Source organism: Hyperolius riggenbachi, unplaced genomic scaffold (assembly GCF_040937935.1).
Source record: "Hyperolius riggenbachi isolate aHypRig1 unplaced genomic scaffold, aHypRig1.pri scaffold_165, whole genome shotgun sequence".
Lineage (NCBI taxonomy): Eukaryota > Metazoa > Chordata > Amphibia > Anura > Hyperoliidae > Hyperolius > Hyperolius riggenbachi.
In genome coordinates, this window is record NW_027152376.1 from 52286 (window position 1) to 67500 (window position 15215).

The 15215-nt window shown below is 39.3% G+C and overlaps 1 protein-coding gene across 4 annotated transcripts in view; it reads right to left on the reverse strand.

Moving 5' to 3' along the window:
- The window catches only part of LOC137543683 (interferon-induced very large GTPase 1-like), an 87011-nt gene that overhangs the window by 32417 nt on the left and 39379 nt on the right, over positions 1 to 15215 (reverse strand). For all 4 annotated transcript variants that reach the window (XM_068264808.1, XM_068264807.1, XM_068264806.1 and 1 more), the window contains 5 exons: positions 10611 to 10715; positions 6288 to 6392; positions 4208 to 4312; positions 2009 to 2113; positions 182 to 286 (listed from right to left, as the gene is read on the reverse strand). In XM_068264808.1, coding sequence (XP_068120909.1) covers positions 182 to 286; positions 2009 to 2113; positions 4208 to 4312; positions 6288 to 6392; positions 10611 to 10715 — 525 coding nt within the window. The remainder of the gene's footprint in view (positions 1 to 181; positions 287 to 2008; positions 2114 to 4207; positions 4313 to 6287; positions 6393 to 10610; positions 10716 to 15215) is intronic.

Here is a 15215-nt window from a genome sequence, read left to right on the forward strand (position 1 = left end):
CTTATGGAATAGACATCCCCAGAGGCTGACCACCGAGATACAGCTTATCTGTCACTTGTCCCAACTCTGCTCGTGCAGATCAGTACACTTTTCTAAGCTGCCAAGTTACACATGTATATCACAAAGACAGGACACAGTGTTGATAAGACGTTATTAATATAAAATAATAATAAGAAGTTACCAGAAGTGTTTTTCATAGTTACAGGCAGTGAAGTAGTAATGTCAGTATGCTCTCTTTCCTCAGAAGTGACTAGGTTGGTGCTCTCAACGGTAGAAGGTGTCACAACTGAAAAAAAAAAAAAAATTATAGCACTTGAAGAGAAGCTCCAACAAAGAATTGAACTTTATCCCAATCAGTAGCTGATACCCGCTTTTACATGAGAAATCTATTCCTTTTCACAAACAGACCATCAGGGGGCGCTGCATGGCTGATAATGTGGTTAAACCCCTCCCACAAAAAAATCTCTGAGGACTGTGGTACTGCTGGCAGTTTCTGGTCTGTGAACCTTGTTGCACTGTGAGATTCAGATGTTTACAGCTGTTTCCAAATGCCAAAAAAGCATGCAGCAGCTACATCATCTGCCAACAGTAAAAATGTCACCATGTAATAAATGTCAGAATGTAAATCAGGGAGAGGAAAGATTTTACAATGGGCAAACACTGACTAAATCATTTATACATAATTATGGTAAAAATAAAGCATTTTTGTATTACATTATTTTCACTGGAGTTCCTCTTTAAACCATGTTTGGCATTTTAGCTGTGTTGCTATTAATACAGCAATAATTTTTATAAAAATTATTCCGTTGGGCCATTTTTCATTTTCAGTATAACAAAGGCTTTCTTTGAGTAATTTTTTTTTCAGGAATGGAATACATTTTTTAGATATTCTACAGGGAAAAAATAGGCGTATATTCCGAAAATACACATTTTCTTTTCATTTTTCACCCGTTCTAATTTTCCTATGACAAGGGCCACAGTTATAAAACTCCTCAATATACATCCTTTGATTGACTTGTCCCGGTTAAAATAATACTACTAAATATGACATATGTCTGTACTAGTTGTGCATGTAATGGACCATTATCACCGGCCTATATGCAGTTGCTAAGGTGCACAGTTTGGGGACGCCAGTGCTGTAAAGATGCATCACTAGGCAACAGCACAGTGATACATCTATGCAGTTTTAGGTCCCTAAACTCTTACCCTAGTGATTGCATCCGAGTGCTATGGGTCACAATCATTCAGGTGCCAACAGATCTTAAGGCCAAGTATAGGTGGCACAAGGGGTTAATTGGCCAGGTAGGGGTTGAAACATTAATACAAAAAAAAAATAAAACAAAAAAAAACACAAATACAATTTTTTTATTGTTGATTGTGACACTGCTAGTTTAATAAACCTTAAAAAGAAGGTAAAGCTTTTAAAACATTTTTTTTCCAACTTTTAATGAATGATTATTTGTGTGCACGACAGTGCATAAGCATGCACAAGCGCATGTATGAGCACATTTTTTTCAATGAAAGAAGAAGCAGGTTATTCGCCCACACTCTCATTTATCAACCAGAAAACAGAATGTTTTTAAAATAAAGTGATCTGATTCAGCTAATAAATAACAGGCAAAACTTATTTGAGTGGTCAGAAGACACTGAGGTAAGAGGAAAGATGTTTGGCTGGTAAGAACATCAGCCAATGTTTCCTTCAGTAGTAAAGTATGGCTCAGAAGATCCTATACCAGATTATTGATGCAATTTTCTTATGGAATAGACATCCCCAGAGGCTGTCCACCGAGGAACAGCTTATCTGTCACTTGTCCCAACTCTGCTCGTGTAGAGCAATACACACAGCAAGGATGATTGTGATATATGGTAGGTGATCTTCCACTAAAGCTAGTAAATCTCTTATTGTGTTGGGTGCTTTTCTAAGCTGCCAAGTTACACGTGTATATCACAAAGACAGGACACAATGTTGATATGAAGTAATTAATATAAAATAATGATAAGGAGTTACCAGAAGTGTTTTTCATAGTTACAGGCTGGGAAGTAGTAATGTCAGTATGCTCTCCTTCCTCAGAAGTGACTGGGTTGGTGCTCTCAACGGTAGAAGGTGTCACAACTGAAACAAGAAAATGGTTGCACTTAAACCATGTTTGGCATTTTAGCTGTGTTGCTATTAATACAGCAATAACTTTTATAAAAAATTATTCCATTTTTCAGTATAACAAAGGCTTTCTTTGAGTAATATTTTTTTTTCAGAAATGGAATAACTTTTTTAGATATTCTACAGGGAAAAAGTAGGCACATATTAAGAAAATACACATTTTCTCTTCATTTTTCACCCGTCAATATACATTCTTTGATTGACTTGGCCAGTTTAAATAATACTACATATGCCATATTTCTGTACTAGTTGTGCATGTAATGGACCATTATCACCGGCCTATATGCAGTTGCTAAGGTGCACAGTTTGGGGACACCAATGCTGTAAAGATGCATCACTAGGCAACAGCACAGCAATACATCTATGCAGTTTTACGTCCCTAAACTCTTACCCTAGTGATTGCATCCGAGCGTTATGGGTCGCAGTCATTCAGGCGCCAACAGATCTTAAGGCCAAGTATAGATGGCACAAGGGGTAAATTGGCCAGGTAGGGTGTGAAACATTAATACAGAAAAAGAAAAAAAAAGAAAAAAAGAAATCAATACAATTTTTTTTTTATGTTGATTGTGACACTGCTACATTAATACACCTTAAAAAGAAAGGAAAGCTTTTAAAATTGTTTTTTTCAACTTTTAATGAATGATTAATTGTGTGCACGACAGTGCATGAGCATGCACGAGCGCATGTATGAGCACATTTTTTTACTTTCAAAGAGTTTTATTGAAACAAGACATTAACATAGCTAAAACGTCAACAGTTATCAAGAATTTGACATGTCATAACAAGAAGGCAAAACTTATAGGATATCTTTAAACATAGCTTTTCGAGAATTTTTTAACCTCTTTATCATAGAGTGTTACTAGAAACTAACATGGAATCCCCTTGAAAAGAAATATCTAATAGCAATGCTTTTAATCTCTCTGTAACCTCAAAGGAATGAGGGGAAGGTGAGGAAGTTAACGGATTAAGAAGTGAAAGGATCAAAAACTGAAACGTACCTAATGGTAATAGGAAGTAAGATAGAGATACTAATGTGTTTGAGAGAGATACTGGGTCTGGATGTGTCTTTGTGGGCGGAGTGGAGTTATTGAAGAGAGTAGAATGTGGTTCTATAAATTTTTACTGTCTCAAGCTGTGGAGCACATTTTTTTAATGAAAGAAGAAGCGGGTTATTTTCCCACACTGTCATTTATCTACCAGGAAACAGAATTCTTTTAAAATAAAGTGATCTGATTCAGCTAATAAATAACAGGCAATGGAATACGTTTATAATGACTGAGAAGGAAGTCTTCATCCTTCACCACATGATGAAACGTATTTGAGTGGTCAGAAGACACTGAGGTAAGAGGAAAGATGTTTGGCTGGTGAGAACATCAGCCAAAGTTTCCTTCAGTAGTAAAGTAAGGCTCAGAAGACCCTTTACCAGATTATCAAGCCAATTTTCTTATGGAATAGACATCCCCAGAGGCTGACCACCGAGATACAGCGTATCTGTCACTTGTCCCAACTCTGCTCGTGTAGCACAGTACACACAGCAAGGATGATTGTAATTTATGGTAGGTGATCTTCCTCTAATGGCCCATACTCATGGGCTACAATTGTCGCCGCAACACGCGGCACGCGCGTGTTGCGGCGACAGGTCGCCCGTGAGTATGAGGCATTGCACGGGCGCGCGCCCCGAACCGTCGCTCGTCGCTGCTGTCGCCAGGCGATTGGCGCGGTCAATCGCCTGGCGACAGTTGCCGCCGCAACTCCGCCGCAACTGTTGCTAGTCCGCGTGAGTATGCGGAATAGCGACAGCAAACTCCATAAAAAACACGGAGCTTCCGGCGGGGGGAGGAGGAATGTCGGCGAACTGTCGCGCACACGCTCCCGTGTGCTAGCGACAGAGAGGAAAAGTTGCCCGTGAGTATGGGCCATAAAGCTAGTAAATCTCTTATTGTGTAGGGTGCTTTTCTAAGCTGCCAAGTTACACATGTATATCACAAAGACAGGACACAATGTTTATAAGAATTTATTAATATAAACCAATAATAAGGACGGATTTACCAGAAGTGTTTTTCATAGTTACTGGCTGGGAAGTAGTAATGTCAGTATGCTCTCCTTCCTCAGAAGTGACTGGGTTGGTGCTCTCAACGGTAGAAGGTGTCCCAACTGAAACAAAAAAATGGTGGAACTTAAACCACGTTTGGCGTTTTAGCTGTGTTGCTATTAATACAGCAATAACTTTTATAAAAATTATTCCATTGGGCCACTTTTATTTTTCAGTATAACAAAGGCTTTCTTTGGGTAATATTTTTTTTTCAAGAATGGAATACATTTTTTAGATATTCTACAGGGAAAAAGTAGGCGCATATTCAGAAAATACACATTTTCTTCTCATTTTTCATTAGTTCTAATTTTCCTATGACAAGGGCCACAGTTATAAAACTCCTTAATATACATTCTTTGATTGACTTGCCCCAGTTAAAATAATACTAAAGATGCCATATTCCTATAATAGTTGTGCATATAATGGACCACCGGCCTATATGCAGTTGCTAAGGTGCACAGTTTGGGGACACCAGTGCTGTAAAGATGCATCACTAGGCAACAGCACAGTGATACATCTATGCAGTTTTAGGCCCCCACACTCTCACCCTATTGATTGCATCGAGCGTTATGGGTCACAGTCATTCAGGCGCCAACAGATCTTAAGGCCAAGTATAGGTGGCACAAGGGGTTAATTGGCCAGGTAGGGGTTGAAACATTCATACAGGGAAAAGAAAACACATAAATACATTTTTTTTATTGTTGATTGTGACACTGCTACTTTAATACACCTTAAAAAGAAAGGAAAGCTTTTAAAATTATGTTTTTTTTTTCAACTTTTAACGAATGATTAATTGTGTGCACGACAGTGCATGAGCATGCACGAGCGCATGTATGAGCACATTTTTTTAATGAAAGAAGAAGCGGGTTATTCGCCCACACTCTTATTTATCAACCTGAAAACAGAACGCTTTTAAAATAAAGTGATCTGATTCAGCTAATAAATAACAGGCAATGGAATACGTTTATAATGACTGGGAAGGAAGTCTGAATCCTTCACCACATGATGAAACTTATTTGAGTGGTCAGAAGACACGGAGGTAAGAGAAAAGATGTTTGGCTGGTGAGAACATTAACCAAAATTTACTTCAGTTATATAGTAAGACTCAGAAGACCCTTTACCAGATTATTGAGGCAATTTTCTTATGGAATAGACATCCCCAGAGGCTGTCCACCGAGGAACAGCTTATCTGTCACTTGTCCCAACTCTGCTCGTGTAGAGCAGTACACACAGCAAGGATGATTGTGATATATGGTAGGCGATCTTCCTCTAAAGCTAGTAAATCTCTCAATGTGTAGGGTGCTTTTCTAAGCTGCCAAGTTACACGTGTATATCACAGACAGGACACAATGTTGATATGAAGTAATTAACCACTTCGTCCACAGGTCAGTAGATATACGTCCTCTGGGACTTCATCTAAGCCACAGGTCAGTAGATATACGTCTTGTAGCAGAAGCAGTGCTGTGCAGGATTGGGCTTGCTCCTGTGCATATTTCTGGCACTATCTGATGCAGGACTAATTGGTGAATGGGAATATAAGTTTCCTGAGCTAATGAGATTGAATTTTACTATTAAAGGTACTTTATTTTCTCATTTCATAGTGAAAAACACACTTTGTAGCACTATTTCAGAATCAAATATCTTCACCATAAATTGTGACCGGAACATAATCGAAGTTTTGTGATAAGCAGTAAGACTAGCCAAACAAAATGTGTGTTTTTTATCGACAGTAGCACTTTTTATTTTTAAACTGGAGTTGGTAAAACTGAGAAATACATGTTTTTTCTATTTTTTTCTTTGTTTTCCCATTAAATTCATAGAAAGCAAAATTGTTTGAGGGAAAAAATGGCATACAATGAAAGCCTAGTTTGTCTTGAAAAAAAACAATATATATTTCATTTCTGTGTCATAAGTAGGGATAAAGTTATTTCTGATCAAATAGGGACATCGTTAAACTGTCAAAACTGCTCTGGTCAATAAGTTGAAAACAAGGTCTGGATGCGAAGTGGTTAATATAAACCAATGATAAGGAGTTACCAGAAGTGTTTTTCATAGTTACAGGCTGGGAAGTAGTAATGTCAGTATGCTCTCCTTCCTCAGAAGTGACTGGGTTGGTGCTCTCAACGGTAGAAGATATCACAACTGAAACAAGAAAATGGTGACACTTAAACCACATTTGGCATTTTAGCTGTGTTGCTATTAATACAGCAATAACTTTTATAAAAATTATTCCATTGGGCCATTTTTCTTTTTCAGTATATCAAAGGCTTTCTTTGGGTAATATTTTTTTTTCAGAAATGGAATAACTTTTTTAGATATTCTGCAGGGAAAAAGTAGGCGCATATTCAGAAAATACACATTTTATTTTCATTTTTCACGTGTTCTAATTTTCCTATGACAAGGGCCACAGTTATAAAACTCCTCAATATACATTCTTTGATTGACTTGCCCCAGGTAAAATAATACTAAAGATTCCATATTTCTGAACTAGTTGTGCATATAATGGACCATTATCACCGGCCTATATGCAGTTGCTAAGGTGCCCAGTTTGGGGACGCCAGTGCTGTAAAGATACATCACTAGGCAACAGCACAGCAATACATCTATGCAGTTTTACGTCCCCAAACTCTTACCCTAGTGATTGCATCCGAGTGCTATGGGTCACAATCATTCAGGTGCCAACAGATCTTAAGGCCAAGTATAGGTGGCACAAGGGGTTAATTGGCCAGGTAGGGTTTGAAACATTAATACAGAAAAATAAAATAAAAATAAAAAAACAAATCAATACAATTTTTTAATGTTGATTGTGACACTGCTACTTTAATACACCTTAAAGAGACACTGAAGCGAAAAAAAATTATGATATTATGATTTGTATGTGTAGTACAGCTAAGAAATAAAACATTAATTGTCTAATTGTTTCCAGTACAGGAAGAGTTAAGAAACTCCAGTTGTTATCTCTATGCAAACAAGCCATTAACTCTCAGACCAAGTTTAGTCGTGGAGAGGGCTGTTATCTGACTTTTATTATCTCAAGTGTTATTGTACTGTTTACTTTTCCTCTGCTAGAGGAGACTTCATTACTTCACAGACTGCTCTGAAAGACTCATTTTGAATGCTGAGTGTTGTGTAATCTGCACATATTATAGAATAATGCAATGTTAGAAAAAACACTATATACCTGAAAATAAAAGTATGAGAATATTTTCTTTGCTGCTAATCTTCTACTAATTATTCATAGTACACAACCAATTCACTATATCATATTTTTTTTTTTGCTTCAGTGTCTCTTTAAAAAGAAAGGAAAGCTTTTAAAATTATGCTTTTTTCAACTTTTAATGTATGATTAATCATGTGCACAACAGTGCATGAGCATGCACGAGCGCTTGCATGAGCACATTTTTTTTAATCAAACAAGAAGCGGGTTATTCGCCCACACTCTCATTTATCTACCAGGAAACAGAATGCTTTTAAAATAAAGTGATCTGATTCAGCTAATAAATAACAGGCAATGGAATACGTTTATTAATGACTGGGAAGGAAGTCTGCATACTTCACCACATGATGAAACTTATTTGAGTGGTCAGAAGACACGGAGGTAAGAGAAAAGATGTTAGGCTGGTGAGAACATCAGCCAAAGTTTCCTTCAGTAGTAAAGTAAGGCTCAGAAGACCCTTTACCAGAATATTTAGCCAATTTTCTTATGGAATAGACATCCCCAGAGGCTGACCACCGAGATACAGCTTATCTGTCACTTGTCCCAACTCTGCTCGTGTAGAGCAGTACACACAGCAAGGATGATTGTGATATATGGTAGGTGATCTTCCTCTAAAGCTAGTAAATCTCTTATTGTGTAGGGTGCTTTTCTAAGCTGCCAAGTTACACGTGTATATCACAAAGACAGGACAACATGTTGATAAGAAATAATTAATATAAACCAATGATAAGGAGTTACCAGAAGTGTTTTTCATAGTTACAGGCTGGGAAATAGTAATGTCAGTATGCTCTCCTTCCTCAGACATGACTGGGTTGGTGCTCTCAACGGTAGAAGGTGTCACAACTGAAACAAGAAAATGGTGGCACTTAACCACTTCAGGATTTGGCGTACGCTTAACTACGCCCCTGAATCCTGAAGTGGCTTCCATGGAAACCGTTCCATGTCAGTTCACGGAGCGTGTCTCCGTGAACACCCTGCGAGCCTCCGATCGTGGCTCGCAGGGTAAATGTAAACACACGGGGAAGATCTTCCCCGGTGTTTACATGTATACGGCGCTGCTGCGCAGCAGCGCCGTAGAGGAGATCGGCGATCCCCGGTCTCTGATTGGCCGGGGACCGCCGGCACCTGATAGGCTGAAGCCTGTCCTATCCGGCGCAGGACGGAAAGCGCTGCGGAGGGGGGCTTTGAAGAGCCCCCCCCCGCAAGCGCAGGCAGCCGGCGGCGATCAGACCCCCCCAGCAGGACATCCCCCTAGTGGGGAAAAAAGGGGGGAAGCCTGATCGCCCTGGCTGCTATCTGATCGGTGCTGCGGGCTGGAGAGCCCACGCAGCACCGATCAGGCAACCCCCCCGGCACTGAAGTGGTTAAACCACATTTGGCGTTTTAGCTGTGTTGCTATTAATACAGCAATAACTTTTATAAAAATTATTCCGTTGGGCCATTTTTATTTTTCAGTATAACAAAGGCTTTCTTTGGGTAATATTTTTTTTTCAGGCATGGAATAACTCTTTTAGATATTCTACAGGGAAAAGCAGGCGTATATTCAGAAAATACACATTTTCTTTTCATTTTTCACCAGTTCTAATTTTCCTATGACAAGGGCCACAGTTATAAAACTCCTCAATATACATTCTTTGATTGACTTGCCCCAGTTAAAATAATACTAAAGATGCCATATTCCTATAATAGTTGTGCATATAATGGACCATTATCACCGGCCTATATGCAATTGATAAGGTGCACAGTTTGGGGACACCAGTGCTGTAAAGATGCATCACTAGGCAACAGGACATTATTCATCTATGCAGTTTTAGGTCCTCAAACTCTTACCCTACTGATTGCATTGAGCGTTATGGGTCACAGATATTCAGGTGCAAACAGATCTTAAAGTCAAGAATAGGTGGCACAAGGGGTTGAAACATTCATACAGAAAAAACAAAAAAAAACACATAAATAATTGTATTTTATTGTTGATTGTGACACTGCTTTAATAAACCTTAAAAAGAAAAACTATGTTTTTTTTCCAACTTTTAATGGATGATTAATTGTGTGCACGACAGTGCATGAGCATGCACGAGCGCGTGCATGCGCACATTTTTTCAATGAAACAAGAAGCGGGTTGTTCGCCGACACTCTCATTTATCTACCAGAAAACAGAATGCTTTTAAAATAAAGTGATCTGATTCAGCTAATAAATAACAGGCAATGGAATACGTTTATAATGACTGAGAAGGAAGTCTGCACCCTTCACCACATGATGAAACGTATTTGAGTGGTCAGAAGACACTGAGGTAAGAGGAAAGATGTTTTGCTGGTGAGAACATCAGCCAAAGTTTCCTTCAGTAGTAAAATAAGGCTCAGAGCAGCCAAAGTTTCCTTCAGTAGTAAAATAAGGCTCAGAGCACCCTTTACCAGATTATTGAGGCAATTTTCTTATGGAATAGACATCCCCAGAGGCTGTCCACCGAGGCTCAGAAGACCCTTTTCCAGAATATTTAGCCAATTTTCTTATGGAATAGACATCCCCAGAGGCTGACCACCGAGATACAGCTGATCTGTCACTTGTCCCAACTCTGCTCGTGTAGAGCAGTACACACAGCAAGGATGATTGTAATTTATGGTAGGCGATCTTCCTCTAAAGCTAGTAAATCTCTTACTGTGTAGGGTGCTTTTCTAAGCTGCCAAGTTACACATGAATATCACAAAGACAGGACACAATCACACAATGTTTATAAGAAGTTATTAAACCGGACCCAAACCAAACATTTTTTTGTAATTCAAAATATTTAGTTGCACCACCCTGACACATACATAGATAAATAAACACTCCTTTAAGCCTATGAGCATTTCAGTGCATGCTTTTCACCCTTCTCTTTTCATCATAACTAGGGTTATACAGGTGGCAGCCATTAGCAATTCATCCTTTGCCGGCCACCTCCTACTCCACCAGTCTGCCAGATTCTGTCCCGGCAATATGAAAGGAAGGGAGGGGTTCCTCCAATAAATGTAAAATATTTTATATTTGTCATCATGCAGCTGAAAAAGGCTGCTATTTATTATTATAATTTAGGAAACAGATTTCATTTCTGAAATCTTGTATTTTTAATTTGGGTCCACTGTAATATAAAATAATAATGAGTTACCAGAAGTGTTTTTCGTAGTTGCTGGCAGGGAAGTAGTAATGTCAGTATGCTCTCCTTCCTCAGAAGTCACTGGGTTGGTGCTCTTAATGGTAGAAGTGGTCACACCTGAAAAATTAAAATGGTGGCACATAAACCTCTTTCGGCATTTTAACTGAATTGCTATTAATCCTACTAATATAATAAATGGGAAAGTTTGGATGTTCAGATGTTTGGATGTTTGTTACTCGATCACGCAAAATGGCTGAACGGATTTGAATGACATTTGGCACACACATAGTACACTACCTGGAAAAAAAGTATAGGATACTTTTTATTCCCATAACCAAAGAGGGGGCGGAGACAAATACAAATTTCACTGGAAAATGTAAACTGCAGCCATTCTTACACTGTTAATGGCAGGGTTCTCAAACTTTGCACAGTTGGCCGTTGGGTAAATGGGATTAATATTCAGAAAGGTGGAAGGAGCCTACAAAAGCCAATCATAATTCACCTATTGATTTTCAAGGGGAATATTTACATTGCTGCCATTCTTGCACTGTTAATGGCACAAGCCTCAAACCTGGTACAGTTGACCATTGGGTGACTGGGATTCAATTTGAGAAAGGGGGGTGGAGCCACAAACAGCCAATTAGATTTGTTTCATTCCAATGCAAATTATTGATGCCAAACACCACAAAGCTCACAAACTTGGTAATTGAGTAATTGATTAATTGTGTGTGAGGGTTAGAAAAGTGGACACAGCCAACACCAGCCAAATACATAAGCGGGCAACACGGGGTCATAAGTGGGCGGAGACAAATACAAATTTTACTGGGAAAATGTAAACTGCAGCCATTCTTACACTATTAATTGTAGGGTTCTCAAACTTTCCACAGTTGGTTCCTGGGTGACTGGGATTAATATTCAGAAAAGTGGGTGGAGCCTACAAAAGCCAATCAAAAATTGCCTATTGATTTTTCAGGGGAATATTTCATTGCTGCCATTCTTGCACTGTTAATGGCACAAGCCTTAAACCTGGTACAGTTGATCATTGAGTGACTGGGGTTTAAATTGATAAAAGGGGGTGGAGCCACAAACAGACAATCTTATTTGTTTCATTTTAATGCAGGTTATGGATGCCAAAAACCGCAAAGCTCACAAACTTGGTCATTGAGTAATTGAGTAATTGTGTGTTAAGGTTAGGAAAAGTGGGCGCAGCCAATACCAGCTAAATACATAATAATACCGGGTCATCAGTGGGTGGAGACAAATACACATTTCACTGGGAAAATGTAAACTGCAGCCATTCTTACACTGTTAAAGAGACTCCGTAACAAAAATTGCATCCTGTTTTTTATCATCCTACAAATTCCAAAAGCTATTCTAATGTGTTCTGGCTTACTGCAGCACGTTCTACTATCACCATCTCTGTAATAAATCAACTTATCTCTCTCTTGTCAGACTTGTCAGCCTGTGTCTGGAAGGCTGCCAAGTTCTTCAGTGTTGTGGTTCTGTGATGCATCTCCCCCCTCCAGGCCCCTCTCTGCACACTGCCTGTGTATTATTTAGATTAGGGCAGCTTCTCTCTTCTCTCTTATCTTTTACAAGCTGGATAAATCCTCCTCTGAGCTGGCTGGGCTTTCACATACTGAGGAATTACATACAGGCAGAGCTGTCAGCACTCTGCAGGAAGAAACAGCCTGACACTTCAGTGGAAGATAGCTGCAGGGGGAAAGAAACACACAAATGATCTCTTGAGATTCAAAAGGAATGCTGTATACAGCCTGCTTGTGTATGGATGTATTTTCTATGTGTGGACATACTGTACATCAACCTACTTCCTGTTTTGGTGGCCATTTTGTTTGTTTATAAACAAACTTTTTAAAACTGTTTTTAACCACTTTTAATGCGGCGAGGAGCGGCGAAATTGTGACAGAGGGTAATAGGAGATGCCCCCTAACGCACTGGTATGTTTACTTTTGTGCGATTTTAACAATACAGATTCTCTTTAATGGTAGGGTTCTCAAACTTTGCACAATTGGTCACTGGGTGACTGGGAATAATATTCAGAAAAGTGGGTGGAGCGTACAAAAGCCAATCAAAATCCACCTATTGATTTTTAAGGGGAATATTTAATTGCTGCCATTCTTGCACTGTTAATGGCACAAGCCTCAAACCTGGTACAGTTGACCATTGGGTGACTGGGATTCAATTTGAGAAAGGGGGGTGGAGCCACAAACAGCCAATTAGATTTGTTTCATTCCAATGCAAATTATTGATGCCAAACACCACAAAGCTCACAAACTTGGTAATTGAGTAATTGATTAATTGTGTGTGAGGGTTAGAAAAGTGGACACAGCCAACACCAGCCAAATACATAAGCGGGCAACACGGGGTCATAAGTGGGCGGAGACAAATACAAATTTTACTGGGAAAATGTAAACTGCAGCCATTCTTACACTATTAATTGTAGGGTTCTCAAACTTTCCACAGTTGGTTCCTGGGTGACTGGGATTAATATTCAGAAAAGTGGGTGGAGCCTACAAAAGCCAATCAAAAATTGCCTATTGATTTTTCAGGGGAATATTTCATTGCTGCCATTCTTGCACTGTTAATGGCACAAGCCTTAAACCTGGTACAGTTGATCATTGAGTGACTGGGGTTTAAATTGATAAAAGGGGGTGGAGCCACAAACAGACAATCTTATTTGTTTCATTTTAATGCAGGTTATGGATGCCAAAAACCGCAAAGCTCACAAACTTGGTCATTGAGTAATTGAGTAATTGTGTGTTAAGGTTAGGAAAAGTGGGCGCAGCCAATACCAGCTAAATACATAATAATACCGGGTCATCAGTGGGTGGAGACAAATACACATTTCACTGGGAAAATGTAAACTGCAGCCATTCTTACACTGTTAATGGTAGGGTTCTCAAACTTTGCACAATTGGTCACTGGGTGACTGGGAATAATATTCAGAAAAGTGGGTGGAGCGTACAAAAGCCAATCAAAATCCACCTATTGATTTTTAAGGGGAATATTTAATTGCTGCCATTCTTGCACTGTAATGGCACACGACTCTTGCACTGTTAAACACCTTTACCTGGTACACTTGGCCATTGGGTGATGTAGCTTCAAATTCAGAAAAGGGGTGGAGCCACAGCCAATCAGATTTATTTTATTTCAATTCAAATTATTGATGCCAAAGACCGCAAAGCTCACAAACTTGGTCATTAAGTAATTAAGTAATTGTGTGTTAGGGTTAGGAAAAGGGGGTGGGGCCAACACCAGCCAAATACATACCCGGGCAATGTCGGGTGTCCAGCTAGTACAGCAATAAATTTGCAGTCACTGCATACCTTTTCACTGCACCTGTGTGACTGCACATTGTATTTTACCACCAGTAGTCACTGCATACCTTTCCTTGCATCTGTGTGACTGCACATTGTATTATACCACCAGTTACTGCATACCTTTCACTGCATCTGTGTGACTGCACATTGTATTATACCAGTCAGTGCATACCTTTCACTTGAATGGATGGCAGACTTGCCCTCCATAACAGATTCTAGTTATAGGATTTCAAGTGTATTCATCTCATCATTATACAGCAGTCAGTGCATAACTTTCACTGCATCTGTGTGACTGCACATTGTATTATACCAGCAATCAGTGTATACATTTCACGGCATCTGTGTGACTGCACATTGTATTAGTCCAGTCAGTGCATACCTTTCACAGCATTTGTGTGCCTTCACATTGTATTATACCAGCAGCCAGTACCTTTCACTGCATCTGTGTGCCTGCACATTGTATTATACCAGCAGTCAGTACCTTTCACTGCATCTGTGTGCCTGCACATTGTATTATACCAGCAGTCAGTACCTTTCACTGCATCTGTGTGCCTGCACATTGTATTATACCAGCAGTCAGTACCTTTCACTGCATCGGTGTGCCTGCACATTGTATTAGGCAAGTCAGTGCATACCTTTCACTTCATGCCCCCCAATATGGACAAAACAACAGGCAGAGGCAGGCCACCCGGCAGGTCTGTTCGAGGTCGTGTTGACGTGATTTTGTGCAGCCCTCAACCAAAGTACAGTGTTCAGAAGGCCCGTGCCATCAACCCCCAAGATTGTCAGGACGTAGTTGACTATTTAACACCTATTAATACAGCAATAACTTTTATACAAATTATTCCGTTGGGCCATTTTTCTTTTTCAATATAACAAAGGCTTTCTTTGGGTAGTATTTTTTTCAGGAATGGAATATTTTTTTAGATATTCTACAGGGAAAAAAGTAGGCGTATATTCAGAAAATACACGTTTTCTTTTCATTTTTCACCCGTTCTTATTTTCCTATGACAAGGGCCATAGTTATAAAACTCCTCAATAAACATTCTTTGATTGACTTGCCCCAGTTAAAATAATACTAAATCTACCATATTCCTATACTAGTTGTGCATGTAATGGACCATTATCTCCGGCTTATATGCAATTGCTAAGGTGCACAGTTTGGGGAAACCAGTGCTGTAAAGATGCATCACTAGGCAACACAGTGATTCATCTATGCAGTTTTAGGTCCCTAAAATATCACCCTAGTGATTTTATCCGAGCTCTATGGGTCGCA